The sequence below is a fragment of the Centroberyx gerrardi genome, chromosome 4, assembly GCF_048128805.1.
Source record: "Centroberyx gerrardi isolate f3 chromosome 4, fCenGer3.hap1.cur.20231027, whole genome shotgun sequence".
Taxonomy (NCBI): domain Eukaryota; kingdom Metazoa; phylum Chordata; class Actinopteri; order Beryciformes; family Berycidae; genus Centroberyx; species Centroberyx gerrardi.
This window is the reverse complement of record NC_136000.1, coordinates 7,820,133-7,846,683: the sequence shown is the minus strand read 5'-3', so window position 1 is coordinate 7,846,683 and position 26,551 is coordinate 7,820,133. Positions and strand designations below refer to the sequence as shown.

The 26,551-nt window shown below is 42.2% G+C and overlaps 2 protein-coding genes across 2 annotated transcripts; one reads left to right on the top strand and one right to left on the bottom strand.

Annotated features, from left to right (window-relative positions):
* Positions 1 to 191: 191 nt before the first annotated feature.
* oaz2a (ornithine decarboxylase antizyme 2a) lies at positions 192 to 13,970 on the top strand. The gene is given in 6 exon segments (XM_071922294.2): positions 192 to 397; positions 7,618 to 7,684; positions 7,686 to 7,766; positions 9,693 to 9,865; positions 11,243 to 11,328; positions 11,758 to 13,970. Coding segments are annotated over 6 exon segments (648 nt in total). The 5' UTR covers positions 192 to 287; the 3' UTR covers positions 11,889 to 13,970.
* Positions 13,971 to 17,158: 3,188 nt separating this feature from the next.
* On the bottom strand, positions 17,159 to 23,557 carry psma4 (proteasome 20S subunit alpha 4). Its single transcript, XM_071922312.2, has 9 exons — positions 23,507 to 23,557; positions 22,944 to 22,974; positions 22,416 to 22,458; positions 21,889 to 22,051; positions 21,456 to 21,533; positions 21,247 to 21,335; positions 19,898 to 20,028; positions 18,818 to 18,941; positions 17,159 to 17,460 (listed from the first exon to the last, which is right to left on the bottom strand). Exons 2-9 carry the CDS (start codon positions 22,944 to 22,946, stop codon positions 17,306 to 17,308), a joined length of 786 nt encoding a protein of 261 aa, XP_071778413.1. The 5' UTR covers positions 22,947 to 22,974; positions 23,507 to 23,557; the 3' UTR covers positions 17,159 to 17,305.
* Positions 23,558 to 26,551: the final 2,994 nt, after the last annotated feature.

Below are 26,551 nucleotides of genomic sequence, written 5' to 3'. Positions count from 1 at the left end.
ATGAGTCATTATAGGAATATTATTGTGATTTTTCGTGAAATGGCCAAGAAATGGCACGGTGGTTTCTGTTTTTGTTTTTTGTTTTCAACTTGTAAACTTCACTTCCTGGATGGATTACCCATGATGCCTCTGTTGCGGACATAAATCTTATAAATAGCCCTGCTCGCGGCCGCCGCAGGGCAGACACTGGCAGCCGAAGCTCTGTCGGAACACAGTAACTGAAGATTGTCTCAACATACAGTCGCGCTACCGACTTTTACCGCAATAAGGGTTTTTTCTGTTTACGGATGGTGCACTTTTCTGTGGAGCTTCTGTTAAATAGTCACTATTTTGGTTGTCAGAAGGGACGCGAACCTCCCCATTTTCTCCAGACTATCATGCTGAACACAGACGAAAGGTAGGACATATTCTGTAATATTTACTAATATATTTGGGGGGGGTGTCTGTTTTCCCAAATCCAGTTTAGCCTCCTTGTCTCGGTTAGGTGCTAAAGACTGTAACTTTTCTTGTATCCTGCTCATGAAGCAGCAGGAAAACAACTGCGAATGGCTTGAGAAACACTGCAGGCGTCAAGACTGCGATGCTAACCACAACAAATACAAAAAAAAAAAATGCTGGAGGAATTATGAATAGAAATGAACAAGAACTGATAAAATCGATTTGTTCCGCGTTTATAATGTGATATATTTTTTGTCTCGTGCTCCCTACAGTGTCGTTTTCATCAGACATCAACAAAGTTTATTGGCTGCGTATGAAGCCTGCAGACTGTTTGTTTTTTGTTTGTTTTTGTTACATGCTGAGAATGACTTAAAACAAGGGCTGCCAAACTTTTCTTATGCCAAAAAACATCCAGATAGATACACATTAGACCCCATTAGATATTATTTTTGTCCCAGGGAACCCTCATCTGTATTTTTATTGTCTTACTGTAGGTGGATAGTCGTTCTTATACATTCTCTGACTGTGCTAACTTATAGTGAATTAAGTAATGGTGAAATACAATTATAGCTTATTTTGCTGGGCCAGGACCCCATTTAGGGAACCAGTGACTTCAGCTACTTTACTTTTCCAAGAGATTTAAACCCCGGTTAGAAGACGTTTTTTTCTGTCTTAATCCCAGTTAGGATACATTTTCTGTTTAAATCCCAGTTAGAATAAAGTTTTCTGTTTTAAATCCTAGTTGGAGTATTTTTGTTTTCTATTGAAATCCCAGTTAGGACACGTTTTTCTATTGAAATCCCAGTTCTGATGCATTTTCCGTTTTAAAGTAGGAGTTCTAGGTTATTTAAATCCTAGTTATGACACGTTTTTATGTTAGTTTGGGTATATTTTTCATATTTAAATTCCACTTAGGATGCATTTTCTCTGTTTGGACCCCCTTTTGTACACTTTTTTCACGTCTTAACCCCCAGTTGCGACACTTTTTTTTTTCTGAGGGATCCGAGTTTCTTTCTTCCGCATTGATCTGAAACTTGGAGTTGCATCTTGAAGCGGATACTGCGAGAAATTCATTCATAAGTCGTTAAAGGCCTTCTGCAAAACAAGACACTCTAGGCCATTTACTTTCGCTTAGGGAATCTACCAGTGTACATAGTCTACAAAACACGGTAGCTGCATATTATTGTCCACGTGTATTTTACGCTATAAAAACACTATAATATTAGATTTGAGATATTAGTATAGATTTTAGGACAAATAGTGTGTCTGTGGTACTCGATAGTAAGTTTATAGTGACTTAATACTAGGCTATTTTATGGTATTTTGTGTCTCCCATGGCATCACCTAATAGCCCTATAGGGACTTAGTGTTTAGTGTGGTATTTATCCTTCTTTATTATAGGATTACAATAGTTCTCCTTTTGAATGGGATAGAATGTCATTAAATTAGGCCTAACCTTCACATATGACTTTTTGTCAGGCTCTATTATGTGTGCAGTTGCCTCTCCGAGTGGTAAACAAACAGAGATGTTGGGCTTGTTTTTCTTCTCTGTGGTGTTATTGTCTGACATGCAAAGTGAGCTACTGCGAGAGAGAGAGAGAGAGAGAGAGAGAGAGAGAGAGAGAGAGAGAGAGAGAGAGAGAGAGAGAGAGAGAGAGAGAGAGAGAGAGAGAGAGAGAGAGAGAGAGAGAGAGAGCGAGCGAGCTTAGGTCCATTGATGCTCCAAGCCAGTGCAGTAACTATATTAGCTCTGTGACTATGGCCTTGTCAGCTGAAGGCATCTACTGGCCTACATCAGCCTGGTTGCATAACCATGACACCCCCTCCCTTCTGCTTCACTTCTGCAGCATCAATGGAATCTGTCTCTCTCTGTGTGTGTGTGTGTGTGTGTGTGTGGTGGTGGAGGCGGGGAGCAGTCACTTAAACAGCTGGATTACTTAATCTGAGCATTCTTATTTTAATTCTCTGTGATGCCCATTTGACTGATCTAATCACTGATAGCTGAGACTGATGGAAGATTCTGGATTAAAATGAAACTGAATGCAACAATAACCAAACAAAAACCAAAACGTTACGTAAGCAAACCGGTTTCAGTCGACAGCTGGCATCTCACCTCAGCCAGGGTACTTTCCAAGTGTTTTCGGCTTCGACCGCAGTGCAGGCCGGCGTGGCCTTGGCTCTGCTGCTCAAATACGCCACACGTTTTCTATTGCTGCACCACCCAATGCTCAAATGCCATCAGAGTTACAGATACAGACTATGCTGGTCGCGCTGTGGTTTTCTGGTATAACGTTATGTACCAGACGCACACAAACACACCCACATGCTGGTTCTCTGTTACACGGGATGAGGTTGTTTACTGCCAAAGGTGAAGTGTTCACACAACAGTCAGTAGGCATGTAGGCTAAATTACTCTGCTATTAAGTGAGATAATTATGGCGCTGTTTTGGTGCCAGGCTCATCAGTCAAATTGGTTTGTTATTAAATGTAGCCAAGTTTTCCAAAATCTGCCAGTAGTGACAAAGCCTGTGGTGACTTCATCAGTGTTATAGTTATCCAAAGGTATTTTGGGTGGGGTAAATTGTCTATATAAGGCATGTTTTGAATTGCCGTATATTACTACTACGCCATGTGCTCCGTTCTGTTGGCTAATGATTAACCACTCTTATTTTTACTCCATTTTATGAGATTCATAGGAATTATTGGTTGTCTTACTCTCAACGTGATAATCCTCCATCCAGCCATCTTTGTTGCTCAGCACTCATTGCTGTGAGATCACCTGTCAATCAAACAGTGTGGGCGGGACTGCAACATCTTTCTCCTTGGATTTTCTGTTGAGTTTCTGTAGGTGGCGCTCTTTTCTTTGTCTCTTGGTTGACAAGGAAACTTCCACGATCTTTAATCTTCATCTGTCCTTGCATTATTTTATATTCGAACATTTTGGGGGTTAGCTATTGTGTAAAATGTGCCACGGTGACACAAGAACGCACATTGAGACAGAGCCTGGGTGTTTATAGTAGCAAATGTAAACGCTTTCATGAACTGGGTATAACTTGAATCACTATTTGTGTCCATATGAATTGGCAAAACTGATATTTATTATTCGGGTTAATACTTTAACAATCTGAATGCGTTCCTTAACTGTGTCTGCAGCGTCTTCCTGTCCTAGCGATGTAGTTCAGTGGTTGTTTTTGTTGTTGCCTGCCTGCCTGCCTGCCTGGCCTTGGACAGCCGCAGTCCGGGTCCAGGGGTCAGAGCGACGTGTTTTGGCAGGGACACGGCCGTCCAGACTCGGGTTTCAGAGCACGTGTGCCTTTCCTGTTTCTGTCTCGACATCTTTTCCGATACGCAGCTCGGCCAAACTTCAGGGGTCTGAGGAGGTCTGAGGACTCCAGTCTGTTAACTCTCCTGTTTACTTACTTGCCCACAGCGACTTGCTGCTTGTGTCTCCGACCTAAAGCATTTTTACCGTCAAGTTTTTGATAAATGAGCTCTTGTACGTTTGACAGTTGAGGGTTATTTAATGAGACATGGGTGAAGTGCAGGCCTTTCCATTACTAAGCTGGCTAGATTATTGTTAGGAGGTGGTTTGGTGTGTTTTGGTCTTCTTGCAAGCGCTGCCAGAGAACTTCCTGTTTTAGTTGTTGTGTGTTTCTTGGCTGTCAGCCAAACTCTGCCCCAGCAGTCAGCCAGCCAGCAGAGACCTGGGCCGTTTATCTCCTGGAACAATTTACCTGAATCGGTTCTCAAAACAACTCGGTCCACAGCTTCAGGAAGAACAGACTGGCGATGGAAACATTCATACTTCAAAAATCATTTTTCTCTCCCCTTCTCTCTCTTTCACTTGCACGCACTCTCACTCACACACACATGCGTGCACACACACCCCTCCCAGCAGAATCGGAGGATGACGCACTTAACATCTTTGCGTGTTACGGCAACACACAGATGATTAAATTCTCACCGTCATGTTAATACGGCCCGAGCTTGTGAGTGTGTTTGCGTTCACGTCGGTGTACAGAGTCCGTTTCACCCACCAAGCCGACCTTCCTTTTAAAAAATTTGACCTATAAACTCTTTTTAGGGTGGCCTCCTGACCTATTGGGGGTGCAGCCCTCCAGCTGGAGTGGCAATAGGATAGGGGTGGGGGGGGGGGGGGAGTGGCTGAAATGTCAGAGGACGAGAGTGTTGCCTTTCAAAACAAGCTGGCATTTCCATCAAGGGCAGGCTCCTCTCTCTGAAAGGGAAGATGGAAAAGTGAAGCAGGTCTTGACATCTTGGCAAACGTCCTTATCTCTTCCTCCGTCTGTGTCCTACCTGTTGCCCCCAATCCAATCTCTCTTCTGTTACTGTGGGATAAATGAAGTGAAACGATTGGCTGCTTGGATTGCGTGGTGTTGCGGTGCCAACATTCTCCTCTTGCCAAACTGCACCACTTTTTTGTTAAATGGAGGCTCCTCCTCCTCTTTCTTTCTGGGTTGTGACTCCATCTGTTTGTTTACATTTTAGGCACTTAGCAGACTCTCTTCTCAAATGTTTACAATGAGTGCAACAGCGGAATAAGCTTCTGTTATGGGTCACTGACATTACAAGCAACCACTAGTAAGAAGTGTAAGGGTCAAACACACCCAGACAATAGAAGAGACAAATATTTCTGTCTTCCTAGAATTAAAGAAAAAGTAAAGAAAATAGGACCAGGGACAAAAGTTCAATGTTTTTCCCACTTTGTTATCAAACGGTGTCCAGAAGTAATAAGACCAAAGGAAGGGAGGAGAGAGATGATACTGTATGTTCTGTGACGGCGAAGGGCTGCGTGCAACAGGCCAGGCATAATGAGCTTGTTTTCCACAGCTCACTCTCTTGGCTCGTAGCTATGCAGATCAGGTCGTCGGGGTAACCTGTCTGGTAGCCAGAGCAACTGCGGTGCAGCTCCTCCCACTCACCAGAACATAGGGATTAATTTAGCTGATGTTCCCTTATGCCACACCCAGTGACATGAGATTGAGAGATACCAAAACCCTCAAACAGGTTGGTCTACCTGGTGTAGCTTCCAACTGAACTTCTCTTACCTTGCCGTGATGCAGATTGGGCAAAGGTGTCTGGTTTCGAGAAGAAAAAAAAAAGCGGAGGGAATCTTATCAGGATGGAGACTGCAGACTCACATGTGCAGTCAATAAAGGAAATTTAAAGATAACTGGTGCGGTGTTTCTCACCTGAAACCGAATATCAACAACAGGCCTTCAGCCAAAAAGAGAACGAAAGCTCGAGGAAAGCCAACTTGGCAGATAATGAATGCTTCATTATCTTTTGGTTGCAGCAGGCAAACCAGACATTCTGCTGAGTGAGTGAGACCCCCGGAAGATTTTTTTTCTCATCATCCCGCCTTGCAACGGTGGCTGGCTGTCATTATGACTGGTCTGAAATGTTGGACTGTAATTTAAAACGCTAAAGATGTGTGTTGCCAAAACCCCCGCGAGCTATTTTCAGAGGTGTTTACAGATCATGCGCTTGTTTATGATACATGCCCTCCACCACATGCCCAACCCATCTGGAACTCTTTGAATGCAGTTCCCCATTTAAATCGCAGGCTTTAATTTTGTCTGCATCGTAAGGTGGTCACGAACCAGCACTCTGTGAATGCTTTTCTGTCTATTAAAACTTGCTAGAAGTAATACAATAAATTTTAGAGCTTGTCCACTTCGCATGCTTGTGGATTCTGTTCTTTTGTTTTTGCATTATGATTTGTATGGGATCTGACTGCTGAGCTATGAAGGTCAGGACTGGATAAACATGCTGCGAGCTGTGTGAAACCAACCAGGCCTTAACTGGACCACTGAAGCTCACGGTTAAGGCTACCAGGCTGCCGCTGCACAAGATATTTCTTGTGATAAGAGGCTTGTCTGACTCTGCAGGCGAACTTTATCAGATCCCTTACAGCAGCACAGCCAACGGTGACTAGTTTATACACTTTGGCCCAAGTTTTGATTTGATTGTTGGATAAACTGTTAAGCCCATCTAGTCGTTTTCCGACCTTGGCAATTTGGAAATGGCATAAAGGGATCCAACAAATGCAAACGACCTAATCGTGTTAAGTCCCTCTGGCTGTCCTCTACGCTGCGGGGAGATGACTTGTTGCCACAAGTGTGTTTATATTTGCTATTTAGGTGCAGTGCTTAATTAATTCAGTTAGAACAGGGATGTGCGAGCGAGGCACCCAGCTGAGAGGTTTGCGTCAGTGGGAGAAATACCTTCATTCAGTAGCAGGCCGTGTTTATTCATCATAGGGCTTTTTGTTTTTTTTCAGTGTCCCATTTACGGTCTAGTTGAATTAAGTGCAATAAAAGTATAAATGTCCTGGTAGAGTAGCAACAGATGCTCTTGGCTTTTACATCCCTATGACTTTTATATCCCAGGCCCAATATTGAAACACTGGGTAGACTCATAAAAGGTTTTGGAGGCTTTGTACAAACAGTGTCTACAGCTTGCTGTTATTTGGTGCGTCTTCACTATAGTCACAACGAATACAGGTTCTTCTTCAAAACCTCCAAAGATCACTGTAAAGCCTGGCCTCGAATGGCCTTTTGTTAAATGGCAGTAACACACCGTTGTAATAAAGAAAAAAAAGCAAATGCTCAATAAATCTTACTTTTAATCAATAATTAAATATTAATAACAGTCAAATCTTCTTCTTCCACCAAGCAATATAGTTCTAGCACCAGTTGAGTGGTGATTTTTGGTTATATATTCTAATACTTAAATTCACTGTTATATTGAAATTTGAATTATGGTTACGGGCGTGCGTTTAACAGGAATTTTACGGCTTCAAATGTGACTCAGCCAATCAGAATTGATAACCAGGGTTGTCTGAACAGGTTTCTAAACTGAATTCACCTGTCCAGTCAGGACCGTGGTCAGATTAATTGTCATCAGATATCGCCAACATTGCAAGCAATCAATAGCAAGGAATGTAAAGGTCAGGAACGACACCCTGACAGTATTCCTGTGTCCCAAGAATGATCATGAGGAAGAGGGGATTGTTAGGAAAAGAGAGAGATGGAGAGGATTTTTTTTGTCTTTTGGAGCAAATAGAAGAGGGAGGATAAGATTGAGTGTGGAGATGGCGACATGAGGTACTTGTTGAAAAGGTGACATCACTTCCTGTTCTCTTTCTCCATCCAGTTCCTGGTTAGCGGGGTCCAGGCTACCCAGCTCCAACCCTCAGGCTCCGGGGCCTCTGTGGTGCTCCTGATGCCCCTCACCCACAACTGAAGATCCCGGGTGGGCGAGGGACTGTCAGGGATCACTCTCTCGGCGTGCTACTGCACAAGGTAAGAGGCCTCGAGTTGAACACACACACACACACACACACACACACATACACACACACATGGACACAGAGCTGTGACCCAGCATTTAAAACATCCTGCTGACGTCTGCAAATCAAAGCTGTAACCATCCAACATCTGACCCCATAATGCAAAGCTCTCCACAGAAACGGTGTGTTCTGAAATGCGTACGCACTTAATCGAGTGGTGATGTTGTTTTAGTGGTTCAGGAAGGGAGTTTTATATACATATAGAGGCCCTAATGCATCATAATTCTCAACTCAACTGCAGAGATAAGCAGAAAAAACACTGGGCAGACTTGTGCAAATGTGATTTGTCTATGCAACTTCCCTTCCATACACAGGAAATCCACAAAGCACTTCTTCTTTTCCTCATTTCAACACATCAGCTTTGCTTGAGTCATACTTCATGTTTCATTTTTCGGTTATAACCTGATTTAAAAAGTAATAAAAAACACGTTTTACTTGGATTTAATCAGACAAGCCTTTCTCCTAGATTGCTAATTTGATGCGTTTTTGTTGCACATGATATAAATTTTGAAAGGGCTAAAAGGTTTTAAAGGAAGTGGGCATGTGTGTCATATTCACTGTAAACACTTCAGGTAATAATTCATTGCTTTATCCCATCTGGACCATTCTGACTAAACATTAGGAACACCTTGCTAAAGGGTTGTACCCTCTTTTTTTTTTGCAAAATCCCTGTTTCAAGGCTTAAAAATCCTTTTAATCTGTCTCCTCATCCACACCCTTTATTCATGAATGAACTGGATTTAGTAGGTGAACTCGATATCCTCGTTTTCACCGGGATTCACCTCTGCAGGCTCAGAAATGTAGAATATAAAGTAATCATTTTATTTATATAGCACTTTTCAAGATGCGCAGGCAGTAAAAATCAGGGAATTAATTAAAGTTGACCCGTTTTCTCTCTCTCTCTCTAACGCTGTTTCTCACTCACACGTACACATGGAGTGTGTGTGTGTGTGTGTGTGTGTGTACCCCAGACATGTGACTGACTGTCCCAGGGGATTAGAGATTTAGGATCAGACAGATCAGTCACAACTGTCATATTAACATCCTCACCCCTCACCCTCACCCTGCAAACAACCTTTCTAATGTTCCTGCTTTATTAGACTGGGATAAAGTCACAACCAGAACCCATTTGGCCATAGAAATCTTCAGTACATTCACATAGATATTTAAAACGTTTGAGCTATATACGCAGCATATGTAATTGAAGCTATGTAACCCATCGTAACTTGAAATGCAGGTCTTGATATACAGGTCTTGATATACAGGTCTGCTCTTCTTCAGTATGTGCATGCATTACCAATGTGTACAAACCTTTCCTGCCTTAATGCAGAACTCATGTTTCACATGCTGTTAGTCTTTGGATCAACAGCTTAGCTAGTAGCCAAGCAATATGCATGAGAAAATGTCTTCAGCTCAATAGGTAAATAAAGCAAGGAGTGGTGCGACAGTGTTTCAACGGGGGGCATGATGCTGCAATTATAGATTAAGACTGTAAAGTTATAATTCATAATGGGTAAATCTCCTTCGCATGTGCTTGCCTGTGCTGCTTCTCTAAGATACACACGCAGTCACCACAACTTCCTCTTTTAGTGATTTCATTTCAGCAAGCTTTTCTCATATTTCACATTTCATTTTTCCATTATAACCTATAGCTCTGTGCTCTGAGCTCTGCCACTTCCCCTTTGTCTCATAAAATAAAAATACTAAAAGGCAAGGGGACTGCCCACCCTCACCTCAATGGAAACAACCAAAAACATCAACATGACTTAAGAAAACCCCAACTTTTTCCATAGAATAGCATCAATAATTGAGTGGCTCTGAACTGAGCAACTCTAAATGAATCTTCTCTGTTCTTTCCCTTTCCTCTCCCTGCATTCAGGATGAGAAGTTGACAGTGACGCAGGCTGCCCAAGTGAGTGGGAACCCTCCTGTCCTCCGCTTCCACTACCAGCTGAGCGAGTGCCGCTCGGCCTGCTGGGATACGGCCCTCTCTGCAGACAGCCTCTTCCTTGAGATTCCTGCAGGGCCGCTGGTGGAGGGGAGCAAAGAGGGGTGAGCATGTGTAGTGGTTTAGACCTTCACCCCCCACTGAGCGAGGATCGAATAGTTTCCCATCTCTGCTCTTCTCTGTAGCTGCCTCAGCCTTCCTGCTGCCTCAATAAAGACTAAGGCAACAGCAAACAAACATGTCGTTCCCTATAAATCATGCAGTGCCCCTCACGGCCATCAGTAACAAATATGTCACCTCGTTTTGACGTGCAATTGCAGCCCTGCTCAATTGCTTTAGGCCAATCAGTGTAATTTAGAAAATCCTGGAGTGCAGTGGTGAGATGCATCATTCCTCCTACTTTCATCAAAATCCAATCAGTGGCGTCTGAGATATTGCGTATGAAACATGGATTAATAAACAAACAAACAATGTAGCGCCCCTATTGGGCTAATCAGTGCAATTTTGTAAAATTCATAATACAGCAAAAAGATGCATCATTCCCCAAGTTTAGTGAAAATCTGATCAGTGGTGTCTGAGATGTGTAACGCACAGATGAATGACCAAATGATGTTGCCCCCTTGGGCCAATCAGTGTAATTTTTAAAATGCTGTAAGGCAGTGTTGAGATGCGAACGAACATCTGCCGGTTCTCTGCCTCCCCCTGATTTCATCTCGGGGGAGGCTATCCTGCTTTAGGGAGGAACAACTGAAAACAAAAACAACCACACAGCCATGTATGGATATCTTAAGCACAAACTCAGTGGCAGACTCTAGCTAATGAGGTCAATTCTTCTGAAAAATACTTTCCATATCCATGCGGTTATAAGATTTTCATCCCAGCGGACATAGTCCTTTTTTATTATTAGGAGAACTGTAAAATATCTAGATTTTATGCTCTGATTCTTGTGGAATGATTGACCTTAAATGTTGCTGATATAGCTTTGGTATTTGATCCACTCTTAGTCCTGGTTTGAGCCTCGAGCCTCAGAAGTCCTTAAAAAAAGATAAGCTATTATTTAGGATAAGGCCAGCTATTCCCCACAGCATCTGAAGTAATGTGTGTTAACATCAGTGTAACACACTGACCGATCTTTGCAATTTGGTCAGAGTCCCTGCGCAGTATGGGTCTAAATATATTTTAGGGGCTCTTATCACGGTGATTCAAGGCTACCAGCGAGCTACAAATTAAACGGGTTGCTAATGAGTTTCTGTTCTCCGCTGCCTGGCTTTGTGTTCTGCTGTAATCGATACCAGGACAGGGTCACCTTGGCTGCCGTGGGCTCACAACAAGCTCTTCGAGCAGCTGCCACTGCATTATTATGTAAAGTTGCAGCACTTATGTAAAATGGGAAAAAAAAAGCCCTCGGTGTGCATCATCACCACTCCCCACTCACTCTCTCTCTCTCTCTCTCTCCCTCCCTCTCTCCATCTCATCCCCAGGCTCACCGCTCTGCTTGAGTTTGCTGAGGAGAAGCTCAAAGTCAACTTCGTGTTCCTGTGGTTCCATAAAAACAGAGAGGATCGATGTAAGATATTTTGTGACCTTTTTTACTTCTCAGGTTATACTGAACATAGCACACACAAGTTAGAGGCTGGGCTTGTTTCTCACAACCAGTTGCTTATTAATTTAAAGATGGAAAGACCTTAACTTCGTACAAATATTTTGAGTAGATACTAAGGATTTTAAACATAATTCATATACACAATGTATGCCATTTGGAAGTGGAAACTCAAAACTCAAAATGCCTTAGAACACCATGAATGCACCTGACTGACTGGTTTATCTTTGTACTGACACCAGCTGAACCGCTCAAAATTTTCAAAAAGTTTTGGTTAAGATCAAATTGGGAACAGATACTGCCTCATTGCATGAGTGTTGGTAGTTTGGGGGGGGCAGCCTTGTTCCTCTATGTGGTTCTGCCCTAACAGAGCTGTTTACTGTGTTTCCTCACCAGTGTCCATCATCAGGACTTTCCACTACATGGGCTTTGAGGTGGTGAAGCCGGGAAACCCCATGGTACCGGCCCGGCCCGACCTGGTCTTCATGGTTTACTCTCTGGATAACAGCAGCTCAGATGAGGAGTGACCGCCACAGACTCCTGAACCCTCCCCCCCCCCTCTCCCACCCCCCTTCCCCCCTCCCCTTCAGAAAAAAACGCCTTTTACCCCGTTGGTCCTCAAACGAACCCGCCTCAGCTCCCTCCCCAGCTCCAGCCCAAACCCCCTCAAAAACCTCTCATCACTGACTGGGTGGTGTCACTTTTTTGTAGACTTGTGATAAATGGGGGTGTTTGGCGGATGGTAGGATCTCCATGTGATGCAGACACCCCCCTCCACCCTCTTCCCTCTTCCCTTCCCCTATGATGACCGCAGATTGGAGAGCAGGGAGGGGCGCAGCTCGAACTAAGTCGTCGCATCATGGGATTTGGATTGATTTCTTTCTCATCCTTCCTCGCCTGGTTACATTATTTGTCTGTGCTGCCCTCAACAAGAGAACTAACTGTCTGACACTCTGGGGAAAGTGGTGTTTTTACGAAATTCAGCATATCTATCCTCTGACAGCCTCCACCTGTTGTGTATAAAAAGAGACTTTGGGTTGTCAGTGCACGTTCTGTACAAAGCAAGCTTTGTCGATGGGGGCGGTTGTGTTTAGGGAGTAGAATTGGGGGAAAGGTGATGTTATCATGGGTGTGGTTTGGTCAACAAGATATGTTGTTATTCTTTACATTGTAAATGGGTGAAAGGCTGACCTCTGTTACATTTAACGTTTAACTTTCCTCATCTTGTTGAAATATATCAAGGCATCATTCCAGCGCACCTCACTCCGTTTTTTTTTTTTCGTTATTTTGAAGCCCGCATTCTGTCTTTTTTGCCCAAAGTGATCCGGTCGTCGGACTCGCCAGGCCGATGCGGAGATATCCCGCTAGTCTCTCCTGACGTGTCAAAGCGAAGATGCAGTCTTTGTGTTGAATGTCGCGTCAGAGTAGCTGCCAGCTCTCGGAGGGCGACGCCTTCTCCCCTCCTGCTCACACCACCAGCAATCAGCCTGTCAAGCTGACTCTGAGAGTGAGTTATCGAGGGGCTGGAGAGGAGGAGAACGACTTCACTGTTGTTGTTTTGTCCCTTTTCCAGTTCACTGGGTTCACACGTCACACACACACACACACACACACAGAAACAAGTTTATTTTTTCCAGGTCATGTAGTGAATAGTGGCTGGTTTAAAAACAGCGAGTTGGTCAGGTTTAAAGAGAAACTCCCCATGCTGCAGTTATGCGTACTTAGCAATAAAACGTGCAGATGTACAGACGATGTATCTTGTTTGTCTGAATCTAGTTTAGCTTCATCCCATGTGGGTCTACCAGCCTTCTAGACCAGAGCCCAGTTGTATAGTAGTAATACCCCGCGCCGGTTGAAAGCTCGATTTTAAAATGGGGCTTTTTGTGCCTAAAGAGAAGAGTGCAATGTTGTTTTAACTCTTGAGTCTTACTGTGGAATGTCCATTTTTCACATTCTTCCCATGCAGACCCGGCCCCATGGTATGTGGGGAAATAAGCCCATTTTGGGGGGGTTGGGGGGTAAAACAAGAGCACTTAAGGTGTTTATATGCAAATAGAGCAAAAGTACAGGAGGGATCCTGCTCAGACGTGTCCGGCATCACCAGGTATTTTTTTAGTTTTTCTGTTTTTAGTAGTCTGAACAAAACGCCAAAGAATCCATTCTGTGTCTGTAACATGCTGTCGATTCAAGTCATACTGATTTTGAAATTCAACCAGCTTAAAAAACTCTGAGCAACCTTAACTAGCACGGTATGTAAAGCAATATTAATCTACATTCCCCATGCCAGCCATACTGAGAGCTTTGCCTCAGAGAAACGCAGTGATCTGTTCTATGTGGGAGGGCGGGGCTTTATCTTTTGCATGTGTATAGATTATACGAGTCTTCATTGCTACTGATTGAGCCCCAACTTTAAGCTATTAGGAAATGTCAAGATATTAATTTTTCTCAGAGGTATATTTTTATGTATATTTCTCAATTGTTTTTTTGTGATAGCTTAGGGTTTTTTTTGTTTACAGTGACATAGTTAGCAACCATTTAATGACAATCCACACTTGTATACTTTGAAAATTTTTGTCTTGGGAGAAAATGGAATAAAAATCGTTATCTAACGTGTGTGTATCATTTTTTCCTTGATGGGCTAACAGCCATAAGCTCTGACTTAATATGTGTGTATGTGTATAGTTAATCATCACATTATTTCTTGCCCCGGGTCTTAATTAACGCTCTAAACTATAAACTTTGTTTTTCAAGACGGCCCTCCTGGGGCAGATTGCTTCTGTAAACGCTAAAGGAAACTCTTTGTTCAGCGTTGCACTACACTAAACACATGCATGGAGAACAATAGAGAAAGCAAGCCAAGTGGATGAAGTGGTGGAAAACCATAATAGAGGGCCCCAAAATAATGACAGTAACACAAGGACAGCACAGGACAGAAAGGAGAACAAAACGGGCAACAACAGCACCGCTTCAGCTACATCTACACACGACAAATAACAGTATAATGGGGAAGTGGAGCAGAGAAGACCAGGCTGATTTGAGGAACTGAAAGTCTGGCATGTCTTAGCCAGTTTTATTTATTTATTTTTTTCTATATGAATGGATGGAGGTTCTGGAAAACTCCATTCCAGCTGACCTCTATCGCTGACTCAGCTGCTAATCTCCAACCAGCTCAGCTGACAGCACATTACAGCTCAACACTGGCTTCACGCCAAGACCGAAACCTCCCAAGTCAGTTGATCCACGGATCTATTTTCAGTGTCTGGGCCGAGACGGACTCAACTGTGCTAAATCTGCCTACCTAGAAGCATTATCAACTTGTTTTTAAACCTTTGTTGCCTCCTTCTGAATGAGTGAAAGCCGTTCAGTGCATGACTGGAGCATTAACCTCTCTATCTATATGGCATCTATCTACTGAGGTGATTTCACCACCAACCAAAAAAAAGTGACACCTCAAAATCTACAGTAAATCAACCTGGACATCACAGCAGTCGGGGAAATTCACCATGCTGGTGTCGACGGTCAGGCCGCTGCTAGAAAGTCTGGGCCTGCTTACAAGATGTGACTCTGCAGATTACATTTACATTACGAGTTCTTTCATTTAATTTGTAATCGCATACTTATGTGGACTTACCCAGGCTATTTTATACTATTTTATATGTGATTCATCCCTCCAAAATAAATTGTGTAACAACTCAATCAGAGTGGAGCAAGTGGAGGTGGGAATCTCGCTGATATAACTATCTACATGAGTGGGTGTTGTTGTTAAATGTGACTTCTAGTGACTTCCTTTATCTAAACTCCCATTGGCTGTTGCCAGTCTTGGTCACACTACACGAGCCTGCCAAAATCAAACATGTTTTTTTAAGATTTTTTATTTTTTGGCATTTTAGCCTTTATTTGAGAGTTCACAGGAAAGATTGGGAGAGAGAGGGGGGTGACATGCGACAAAGGTCCTGGGCCAGATCGTATCGGGCCAAACAGCCAGAATCGGCAGTCTTCAGCCCGTTCACACTACAGGATTATCTGTTACCCCCAACCTCGACTAGCCCAGATTCAAACCGGGCATAGATTCGGCTTTAAAATCACCTAGTGTGTCCTAGGCTTTAGTATAGCATCACCTCCTCTCTCTGAACGGCCCCCTCCATGTCGGGGCCTCATTAAAGTACTTCCATCCCCCCCCACTATCAGCACCCCTGTCACAACTCCAGGACATCCCAAATCTGAAGTCAGGCATTCAAGCCGTGCCACTAATCCCTTGGACCAAAAGACGAGAGGTGGATAGTCCCCTCTTGGCCTTAATCTTAACCTTACATATCCTTACATAAACTCACCTCAGATTGAGGTTGATAACTGGTTAGCGCATCAGCAGCGCAGCACGCCATTTCCCAGAACCGCCTGTGTGCACGCATCTCGGGTCTGCAGCATCCGGTCGGCAGAGTTAAAACCAGCCAGTCAATGGCTAATCCCCTCTAAAGAGACTTATCACTGCTGCAAAACCTCGCTTTTAAAACACATCTGCCGCTACAGATTTCACCGAGGACTAAAGAACAGCTTGACTGTAGATTGTGTGAATTAATGTAAAAAAACACAACTATCTATTGCTTCTACAAGATTCTTTCTGACCCCGAGTCTGTCTGAAAGTGTATACTGCATTTTGTGTTTTTTTTACCAGTAATATCTCAGAAGGGTGAGAGGGGTTTTGGAGCACAACATACATGACTGATGTTGTGTTTCTTCTCTCACACTAACTAATAAAATGATGAGTTGAACCACGAGATACAGTTCAGGTGTCTTGCTTCAGGTATACTGCTCAAGTGCAAATTCAACCACACAGGCATCACTATGATGATGTCTCACTTAGCCTATTAAAAGGTGTAATGACCATTGCATCACTTAACAAAAAGTAGTGCCAAATGCCTATTCATTCAACAACTCCAGATATCACTCTTGCATCATTTATCGAGTTGTTTTTTTTATGCATTTCTACTCTACATTACCTAATAGATAGTACGCAGTATGAGATTTCAGATGAAGCCATTACCACACAGCAGGCTTGGTATGGTTACATCAGATACTTATATCATATCTTGTGTACTCAGTTGCGCACGATATATTGCATAATGTCTATTGTCTTCCAATCCAGTGATTGTGACATGAAGATGAAAGGGCACACTGAACATCCTTTGTATAGATTATTATCTGCCCGTCCCTTAACTAAAAGATTAATGTATTTATTATTCCGTCTCATTATTTACCATTTCACAACAGAGACAAGTATGTATTTATAGACCCAGTGTGGAATACATTATGACCATCTGCTTTTTCCATGAAATAGACCGACCATATGAATTCAGATGAAAGCTCTAATCCCATATTGATTTCAACCGTTAAATCCACTTCAGTCATGAAAGCGAGACAGAGATGAAAGGCTCAATAAATAATGGCTTCTAAACCTTGAGGAGTATTGAGACAGATTGTGCCAAAAGCAGTGGAAAGGAATTGTGTGAAGGTGTTCTTTATGTACTTACTGTAAATGCACTGGTTAGTTAAATTACTTTACTTTGACATCGTGTGTTATAATGGAAAGTAAGTCATAATAGCAGATGAATAAACAAACTTTTTGATCTTAATAACAAAAAATCCAATAATCATAACCACTGTGTTGATTCACTATGGTTTAGCTCTAAGATTTTGCCAAGCGCAATGAAAATATTAATGTGGAAATGCACTGAAATGAAGTGTAGTCAACATGAAATTGAAGAAAGCAACAACCAAATAACATCAAACCAACAGTCCATAATGGATTATTTTGGTTTATTTTAAGAAATAACTGCAAATATACCTGACCATTGAATTTTTACATCCACACACACACACACACACACACACACACACACGCTCACACTCGTACTCACACACACAAAACTCAGAGTGGGGGGGCGAACTACTTGTCCTTCTCTTTCTGTTCCTTCTCTTTCTTGTCTTTCTCAGCTTTGGCCTCCTCTGCTTCGTGCTTCTTGATCAGCCCCTCCACTTCCTTCAGCTTCAGCACCTTGATGCAGGTCTTGCCGTTCTCGCGGGTCAAGGTGGCGATCTCCACTGAAACAACAAAACCACACAGAACCAGAGAGACAGACACACCGACAAAGGACAGAGAGACAGACAGACAGACAGACAGAGAGACAGACACACCGACAGAGGACAGAGAGACAGACAGACAGACAGACGTTATGGGATGAACATGACAGGGATGGGTGCTCGAGTTTATGACTCACACACAAGTTGCATACAAATTGACATCAGAATTGACCTCTAGATAAATAGTGAATAGTAAATAGTGAAGAATGGGCATCTGTAAAACAATGGCTTTGTTGCATTGTATAACATACAGGGCATGACTTTTGTATCTAAAGGTTACTCTGATATGCAGTTCTGACAAACAGCAGCGTGGCATCAGCTGCAGTGCCATTTGTAATAGCATTTGGTTACAAAGACTTTAAAACTTTAATAAGCTGAGCTTTCACTGTGTTTTTTTTTTCCTGCTGCAGGGCAGCATAATATATTAAAGGGGAAAGCCGCCCATTTTCAGAAGTCTTGCTTTATCCTTCGGAGGAATACTGTGATCATAGGCAAAAAGTTCAAATCAGTTCCAGAGCCTGAACTGCCAGACCAAGCTGGGTCAGGTCACATGAGCACCTCAGATGCTTTTTACCACGACTCAAAGGTGCTACTTGTAACATTTTTAAACATCAATACATCATTGTCAAATGAATTATGATACCTTGGTATAATTACTGGAAAATGAGCCCATGTCATGAGTCATTTGATAGCCTCTATCTCATGCCAGTGGTATTGTTAGTGCTCAAAATTGAAACCACATTCCCCATAAACCCTGATGCTTCCTGTTGCAAAGAAGATGTTGCAACTTGCTCGTTGGAGCTGGAACAACAGCACCCTCTTTCTATTTTGTGCTGTAAAGCAATCTAGCAGATTTCCCATGAAATCCGACCAGGTGGCTCACAATGTAAAATGTAGTGTAGAAGCTGCCAGTCTCCTCAGCGATGATCTCATTTGTTTACAGTAATTATACTGATGTCTCAAAGTTAATATGGCAATGATTTATTGATGTTAGAATGGTACGCAAAGCACCTTTAAGGACTATTGTTGACACAAATTTATAAAAAACTGATTTCCAAAACGATATGTATTAATTTTGGAGGGAAGAAAATCATTACTTGAAGTTCAATGTTCAATAGCTCTAAAATATAGAAGAAAAAGTGTTAAGGTAACAACTATACTTCACAAAAAAACATTTTCTTACCATCAATCATTCTGTAAGTGTAAGGTTTTTTTTTTCAAATTGTGGTTATCTCATTTTTAAAAAGACTCGTATCTCTACATCTCTGTATCTCTCTCTCACACTAAACCGTCACCCACTCGCTGCTCAAACTCTCACCTTTCTCTGCAGACAGCTTGCTGACGTCCATGGTTTTGTTGAGGACTTTTACGGCGAGGGCCAGAGCCGAGGAAAGTGTCATCTCTCCCTCCTTATAGTCCTGCTTCAGCATGGAGACGGCCGCCTAGCAGCAACAGAGAGAGGGAGAGAGAGAGAAAGCCAAGGCACAATCACTCCAGTGCTGTTGGAGTTATGTAGGAAGACATGTGAGATGGTTTTCACATCCATGTTCAGTTGTGAAGAAGACATTTATACCTCAGTTTATCCTTTTCTGATAGACTATCACTGGGAACCACTCATATGTGGTCCTGTATAGCTTGGTGCACCAACACTGTCTGGGTTAGGGGTTTGTTTCCCGGTGGAGGAAAAAATGCATGCACTCACTGTACTATAAGGGCCACTGGACAACAGTGTTCAAAAAATGTGTGGCAACTACTCCCTTGTGCAAGTGCATATAATCAGTGTGGAGAGGCTCTGTGGGGGTTCTGTTACCCACAATCCTCAGTGTAAAGACCCACTTAGATCTGCAAAGCCAACCATGAATTGGGCATTACACAATTAGCTTCCCCAGGAGTCAGCTCCTAAATAGGTCAAAGCCTGTGTGTTTATTGTGAAGGTCCAGTCCTATTCATAACTGCTACAGGCTAACCTGACTCCTTTCAGAAACTGTGTGGAGCTGCGCCCTCTAGTGTCCCGACATGGAATGGCATTTATACCATTCCCTCACCCTCGTCTAAAGGCCACTGCACATACTGTCCGTTTTTGTCTGTTTTTTGCTACAACACGGCACATTAATACAAGCACAAAAAACAACAACAAAAACATAATGTACTCCCTGCAACTACTAGCACACCAACACCAAAAATGCAGTGTATCATTAAAATGAAAATCAACATCAGTTTGGAGTATTTTCTATAAACTCTGAATCCAAATACTCACATTTACTGCCATGGGCTCTGCACTGCCTGAACAATGCATACCATAATCCTCCTAAGCAGTGTGCGTTGCAAAAAGCATTGCACACAAATCCACAATCGAACGAACTACGAAAGAGCTTCGTAGCGCTCCTGTGTGACTTACTGCGCTGTTGTTGCCGATGCAGGTTGACTTCCAGCCTCCGTAGTTGCCACTGGGGTCGCTCTGGTAGAGCTGGAAGCCGTAGTGCTTATCCCAGCCCATGTAGAGCAGGGAGACTCCAAATGGACGCTTTCCTGTTAAAACACACACACACACACACACACACACACACACACACACACACAGAGTTCTGAGAGTGACTTCCATACACTGATCCAGCTGACGTGCCTGATGTTTATGGGCTGCAGACTTCTACCTAAAAACTACAACTTTGTTGAATACAACCTTAATGTGAAACTTTGATTCCTGATTCCAAATACTTTTTGAGGTTTGGAATAGTTGAAATGTGGGGATCATGTACAAAAAGTGCAGTAGTTTTATAAATATTCATCATCCCATGTGAAAATACCTTCAAATTACACACTCCACTGCCCTTTAATGTCATAGTCATTGGGTCATTTCAATTACAATGTAGTAATATACACTCACCGGCCACTTCATTAGGTACACCTTACTAATACTGGGTAGGTATCAGCTTTCAGCTCAGTGTCAACCGGCTACCAAAGTGATATCTGCCTCAAGGTTCGCTGTGTTGCGTTCTGAAATGCTTTTCTGCTCACCACAGTTGTAAAGAGGTTATCTGAGTTACTGTTGCCTTTCTATCAGCTCGAACCAGTCTGGCCATTCTCCTCTGACCTCTGCCATCAACAAGGCATTTTCGCCCAGAGAACTGCCGCTCACTGGATATTTTCTCTTTTTCGGACCATTCTCTGTAAACCCTAGAGATGGTTGTGCGTGAAAATCCCAGTAGATCAGCAGTTTCTGAATTACTCAAACCAGCCCCTCTGGCACCAACAACCATGCCACGTTCAAAGTCACTTAAATCACCTTTCTTCCCCATTCTGATGCTTGGTTTGAACTTCAGCAGATCGTCTCGACCACGTCTACATGCCTAAATGCATTGAGTTGCTGCCACGTGATTGGCTGATTAGATATTTGTGTTAACAAGCAGTTGAACAGATGTACCTAATGAAGTGGCCGGTGAGTGTATATACATGACTGACAATGAATCATGTATAGTCATATTGTGACTCAAATAATACCAATAATCGTGATTAATAATCTTGATCACAATATTCAGCAAAATAATTAGGCTTATTGCTTTAGCCATAATTGCGCAGCCCTGTCCATTTAGATAAAAAGAAGGTCAAGGCATTCCTAAGTGCAGAAAGTAAAAACTTGGCTGCCATATATATTTTGGCAAAGCCGTGTTCCTCAGCGTGTAACTTTTACATGTAAATGAAAGCCTTGGCTTTGGCTAAAACAGAATTGAATGTGTTTCTGCCCCGTACCTCCAAACTGGGTGTAGGCCTGTTTGATGTCACACAGGGCAGTGACCAGCTGCTCACAGGGGATGGGCTCCTGGTACTGCAGCAGGTACCTGGGACAGCAGCAACACAGGGAATCACATTCACTCCATACTCACATTATTTTCATTTTGTCCTTTGGTTGCAGCCGGGATTAAACAAAAAAAAAAGTTCCAAAATAGTAAATTTCTCACCTCTGTGCTATAAGCCTCAGCTCATTGGTCAGCACGTTGGCATCTGATGTAATTCCTGCCACACTGCACGCCATATCTCTGCAAGATAATAGGAAGCATAGGATCAGTGGTACAAACACAGTGACAGACTGCCATTGGCAGGATACAACAATAACAAGGGCAATGTTTTTCCATCTGTATATCTGATAGTGTGAACAGCTAACAATACACAATTTGACACATTGGCATGTTTGCTTTAAATGTGCAATAAATAATTTTTACTGTCCCATAGCACAAAATAACCATAGTGCATCTGTGGGGGGTTGACAGAGTTGTTGAACTATACCAATGAGTCAGCAATTTCTTCACCAGTTGCTGAGATTTGTGGCTTTCAAAACTCACTTTCAGGTCCGTACTCGGTTTTGAAACTAAAGAAAAGAAGGCAGTAACTCACTCGTTTAACTTGTAGATTTTCTCTGAGAAAAACACTTCGTCCAGCAGCTTGTGAATGTTCCTCCTCTCTGCAGCCAGCAGCACTCCGTCGTTGGCTAAAATGCCGAGGCAGGTGCCGGCGTGGCCGATGGCTTCCATGGCGTACTCCACCTGGTACAGACGCCCTGCCAACAACACACAGCACTGTCAGGTGAGGACATGTGTTGTACACTATTTAAACACATAGAATATGCATCCAAATTAATGTATTTTACAACTATAATGTCATATGTTAGCCTGAAAAGCTATGCAGACTCATATATAGACTCATATGGATAAAAAAAAGGTAGGGTCAACAAATAAGGCAAGTTATTTAAGAAGTGAGATATCTGCCAAAAAAAAACTCTTAAGGTGAATATGCATGCCCCAAAAATTCTTACAAAACTGGAGCTGAACCAAAAGGAAAACCACAATAAAGAAATTCAGTGCCTGCACACAATGCAGCTTTCCAACTTCATCAGGCATCCTGTTCAAAAGCCCGACTCTTACCCTCTGGTGAGAAGATGGTTGTTCGTGAATCATATCGTCGAGACTGAAAGCAAACAGACAACAGATGAGAGCTAGTTAAGACTTCTTCAACTTCAAAATGGCACTAAGCAGAAAATATCCCATCAAACAGCATCCGCCAACTTGGGTTACATATGAAGCAAGTGAAACATCACTTGTTGCTTTTTTCTTTTGCAATCTAACAGTTGTGATTCTAACAAATTCATTGTTCTCCTGCTTGGGCAGTTCAGTCAGTATTTAAACATTAACAATTCTCTCCTAAAGCTACAGACAAAGCTAGCTAAACTAGTCTAAGATACTCTTCCTGGAGCTACTCCAGGGACAATGAATTAGAGGCTCATAAGAATGCTTGTTTTGAACTTATGTAACCTGGTGAACATTTCTCTTCCAGAAAATGTACCCATATCCCCAGAAACTCCTCTTGGGTGCTCACTGTCACCCTTTGAGCGATCATGATGAATACAAAACCAATTCAATATTCAGAAGTCAAGTTGTTAAAAGGGAACTCACCATTCCTGGAGGCTGCAGTCAAACCCTGTCGCTAGAGAACAAACAGAAAGCAACATTACTCAAGTTCAGCTGACTTACTTAGTGTTGAAGTAAACAGTACAAGGCTAATGGAGACAAACAGCTTAAATTAGTTGATATATATTCGCTTGGTCGCCTGCTTGGCTGTCTCTGATGCAGTGAAAGTGAAAGAGACAGAACTGAAAGCTGCTAGCTAGCAACTAAATTAACGTCGGTTACCGTTAGACGACACGAGGGTGATGGGTTAAAGTTGTATAGATTTAACTGTCGGATTGTTCTAGATTTAAAACATTAGGATAAACTTATTCTTTGCCATACATTTGCTCACACACCCCAGTGAAGCCAGCTAACGTAGCTAACCGGCTAACTAGGGAACATGAATGAAGCAGCAAAATTTTAGCTAATGTTGCCTGTAGCCACTTCAGGCTTAAATAACAATTATTCACATTTCACGTATAAACCTCACACATAAAAACATAGACTGGAGAACGCACAGTTAACTAAGACAGTGCGATTTAGTGAAAATGTAAGAATAAACACCTTACCGCACAACTACCTTTGCTTCCTCTGTTGCTAATGGGCGCTGGTTGATGACGCCAGAGAATAAGGAAGCGCGCCGCCGAGATTCAGGGCGCCCCCTCGCGCTGTGGAATAAATAGTTCTGCGTTATGTTATTGCAGGAACAGTAAAAAACAAACAAACAAACATTATAAGGTCACGATAGACTTAATATGGAATACCGCATACACACAAGACTAATACATCTTGTTTAAGAATAATGATTTTTCGGATCAAAATTGCATTGGAGCTGTAATTGTTTTTAACTGTAAATTAAAGAGATAGGCAGCCGAAAATGGGATATATCAAAGATGCAAAAGGCAATTTAAAAGTCAGTCTAAATGTTGTGTATTTTCCCCTTGTTCTTGAGTTTGACTGAAAAATGGCCTTCTGGGCTTTATGAATGCCACACAATCAATTTTAGAGAACAATGTATCTTCAATATGTGTGTATACGTAGGCTATGCATGTAGCCTACTGTATGTATATGGATATATCCTTGCTCATATTTTGGTGCAATTTGTTTTTACCTGGCTACGTGTCTTTTTTATCTCACAATGTTTGATAATTTATTATGTGACTATTATTCTTCTTGTCAGCTGCCATGTGAGTACTTAATAATAAACTTAAACTTATAATCCTACACTGCAGTGACAAAAGACTTTTATCCTCTGTTGCTTACCAAAGGTCAACATAGAGTGAAGCATCATCAGAACCATTTACAATATATATATTTTTTATAATTTTACAACAACAGCATGCGTTTCCTTGTTTTGACCACCAGGGGGCGGCCTTGTCTTAAATGTGTGGGTTGATGGGTCAAGGTTTGAGGCCAATTAACTTCTTTTAAATCTGATTTGGGAATCATTCTGCTCTATCTGGGAATCGGAATACATTTGTTTTTCAACTGATAAGAGAAGCATCTGATACCTACTCATGAAACTCAATTCCTGTGATAATAAGCATAGGTCGACTGCGTTTCTCAGATACTACTGGAAATACTTTGGTTCTCATCATTTTTTATTTTCTGAACAGACAAAATGGGCTCAAAGTTACAACAGAGGACAACAAAATTGTGCTTGGATTACATCTTTAGCATAAAGCATAACTTCAACTCAGCCTCAGCCTCAGTCTACTTTGGGAAAAATTCTGCTCAATTTAGGGAACAAAACTAAAAACAAAATGAGTAAGACAAGTATCTGATATCTACTCATGAAACAAACAACAGGCTGGTCTGAGGGTTAGAGAGAGTCTTTCTTTTGACTAGATGACTGTCATGTCTGCTGTTCTGTAGCCGACCCTGACCTCTGACCTCTGACCTTAATACAGTATCACACACATAAGCAACTTAAAGTGGTCATCCACTCATTTGTTTGATTTAGTCTCCATTTCTGCTGCTAGGCGCTCATTGCTGCGGTGTTTCTGCACTGCACTTCCCAGAGATCACCTGTCAATCAAACAGTGTGGGCGGTACGGTATCACTTCCTGTGTGGCAGAGGATTTTTCCCAGGAAAGACCTACCAGACACTGAGTGTTCAGAACAGCAAAATAAAAGCTTTCAACATGCAGACAACATGCTGCTAATTGAGAAAAACACAATCTTAAGTCTGCCAGATATGAATGAGACTGGCTTGCTGTTCTAAAAACAGAGCAATGGTCCTACATTGCATTTTAAAACAATAACCGACAACACACTCACAAGACATTTTTCTACAACTTGTTTCTGAAGAGAGTAATGCAAAAGTACTCTAACAAGTTTGTTTCAGTAAAGAGTAACTTTGTAATGTAACAAGGTACTTTTTAAGGTAAGTAACCAAGTAAAGTAACTAATTACTTTTAATAGTAACTTTCCCCAACACTGGTTGAATCATAGTTGTGTGTTATCAGTCGATGATAGACAGTAGTGAAACAGACATTTATTTATATGAATATGTCAGATTATTTCTTTAAATTCCAACATTATAAGCAAAAAAACAGAAAGGAGTGTAAGGATCACTGTGTCCCAACAATAATTATACATAATGATGAAGTGCTGTGCAAGAAATCCAGAGCAGAGGAGAAAAGGTATGCATACACACACACACACACACACACACACCTAGCTCTGGGCCACAGACATCAGAAAGCACATTATGACAGCTTGCTGGTTCTCAGTGGAATCTGGGACGTTCTACCTGTTTCTGTGTTTCTGTGTATCCTGATCTGTTGTGACCCACAATCCCTTGCTGCTGCGGCTGGGAAACCAGCGTTTTTGCACAGAGCAGGTTCTGCCATGTTTTAACAGACGAGGCGGCTGGTGTGCTCGGCCCATTTTTCATCCTGATTTGACAGTTTCTCTAAGAATGTGTACGTTGTATCTCTTCTTTCATCTGTAAAAAAAAAAAAGTGACACCTACTGTAGCAAAATGATTGACAACACCAATTTAAACAAAATGATTGTACTTTTTAAAGGATAGAAGGTAAAATTACTTTTTGGTTGACAAATTGATTTACAGACTGGACGCTATATTTCAGAGATATTAAATGATGACATTCAGGTAATGATTTATATTTTGTCTAAAATGGATGTAGCGTTGTAGAACAGAACTATTTGTTTCCAGTTTCAGGTTTTTCCCTCCGTTACACAAGCCAAAGCCTGGCAGCTTACCTTGGGATTATCAAAAATAATCATATCCTCACATTGTTCTCCCGGGATTGGCGCAGGAAGGACAGAGCTGCAGCTGCAACACCTCAATAAACAACTCATAACCCCACACTGTTGACTCAGAGACAAGGAGTACATGGCATTTTGATTTGTTTCCTTGGCCCCGGTGTCCGCCGTAAAGTTGGCTCACAGCTGCTCCTGGATCTGCCTGAAGAAAGTGTTTATAGCTGCTTTAGAGTATTTATCTGACACAAGCCTCACATTGTTCTCACTGCGGACCGAAATTTTAACATTTGAGCCGCAACCAAATGATCCATTCTATTACTTTTCAGGAGTAATCCTTTTCAACAAATAGCTGCATTGTTTTGACACGCAGGCTTACAGCTGAA

What these genes read in the sequence shown, in the direction of transcription:
- psma4 (XM_071922312.2), bottom strand. An exon ending in GCATCGGCAACAACAGCGCA is followed by an intron (nt 18,942 to 19,897) that starts GTAAGTCACACA and finishes TGTTGCTGCTAG; the next exon opens with GCGGCCGTCTCCATGCTGAA. An exon ending in CAAGCTGTCTGCAGAGAAAG is followed by an intron (nt 17,461 to 18,817) that starts GTGAGAGTTTGA and finishes TTGTTGTTTCAG; the next exon opens with TGGAGATCGCCACCTTGACC.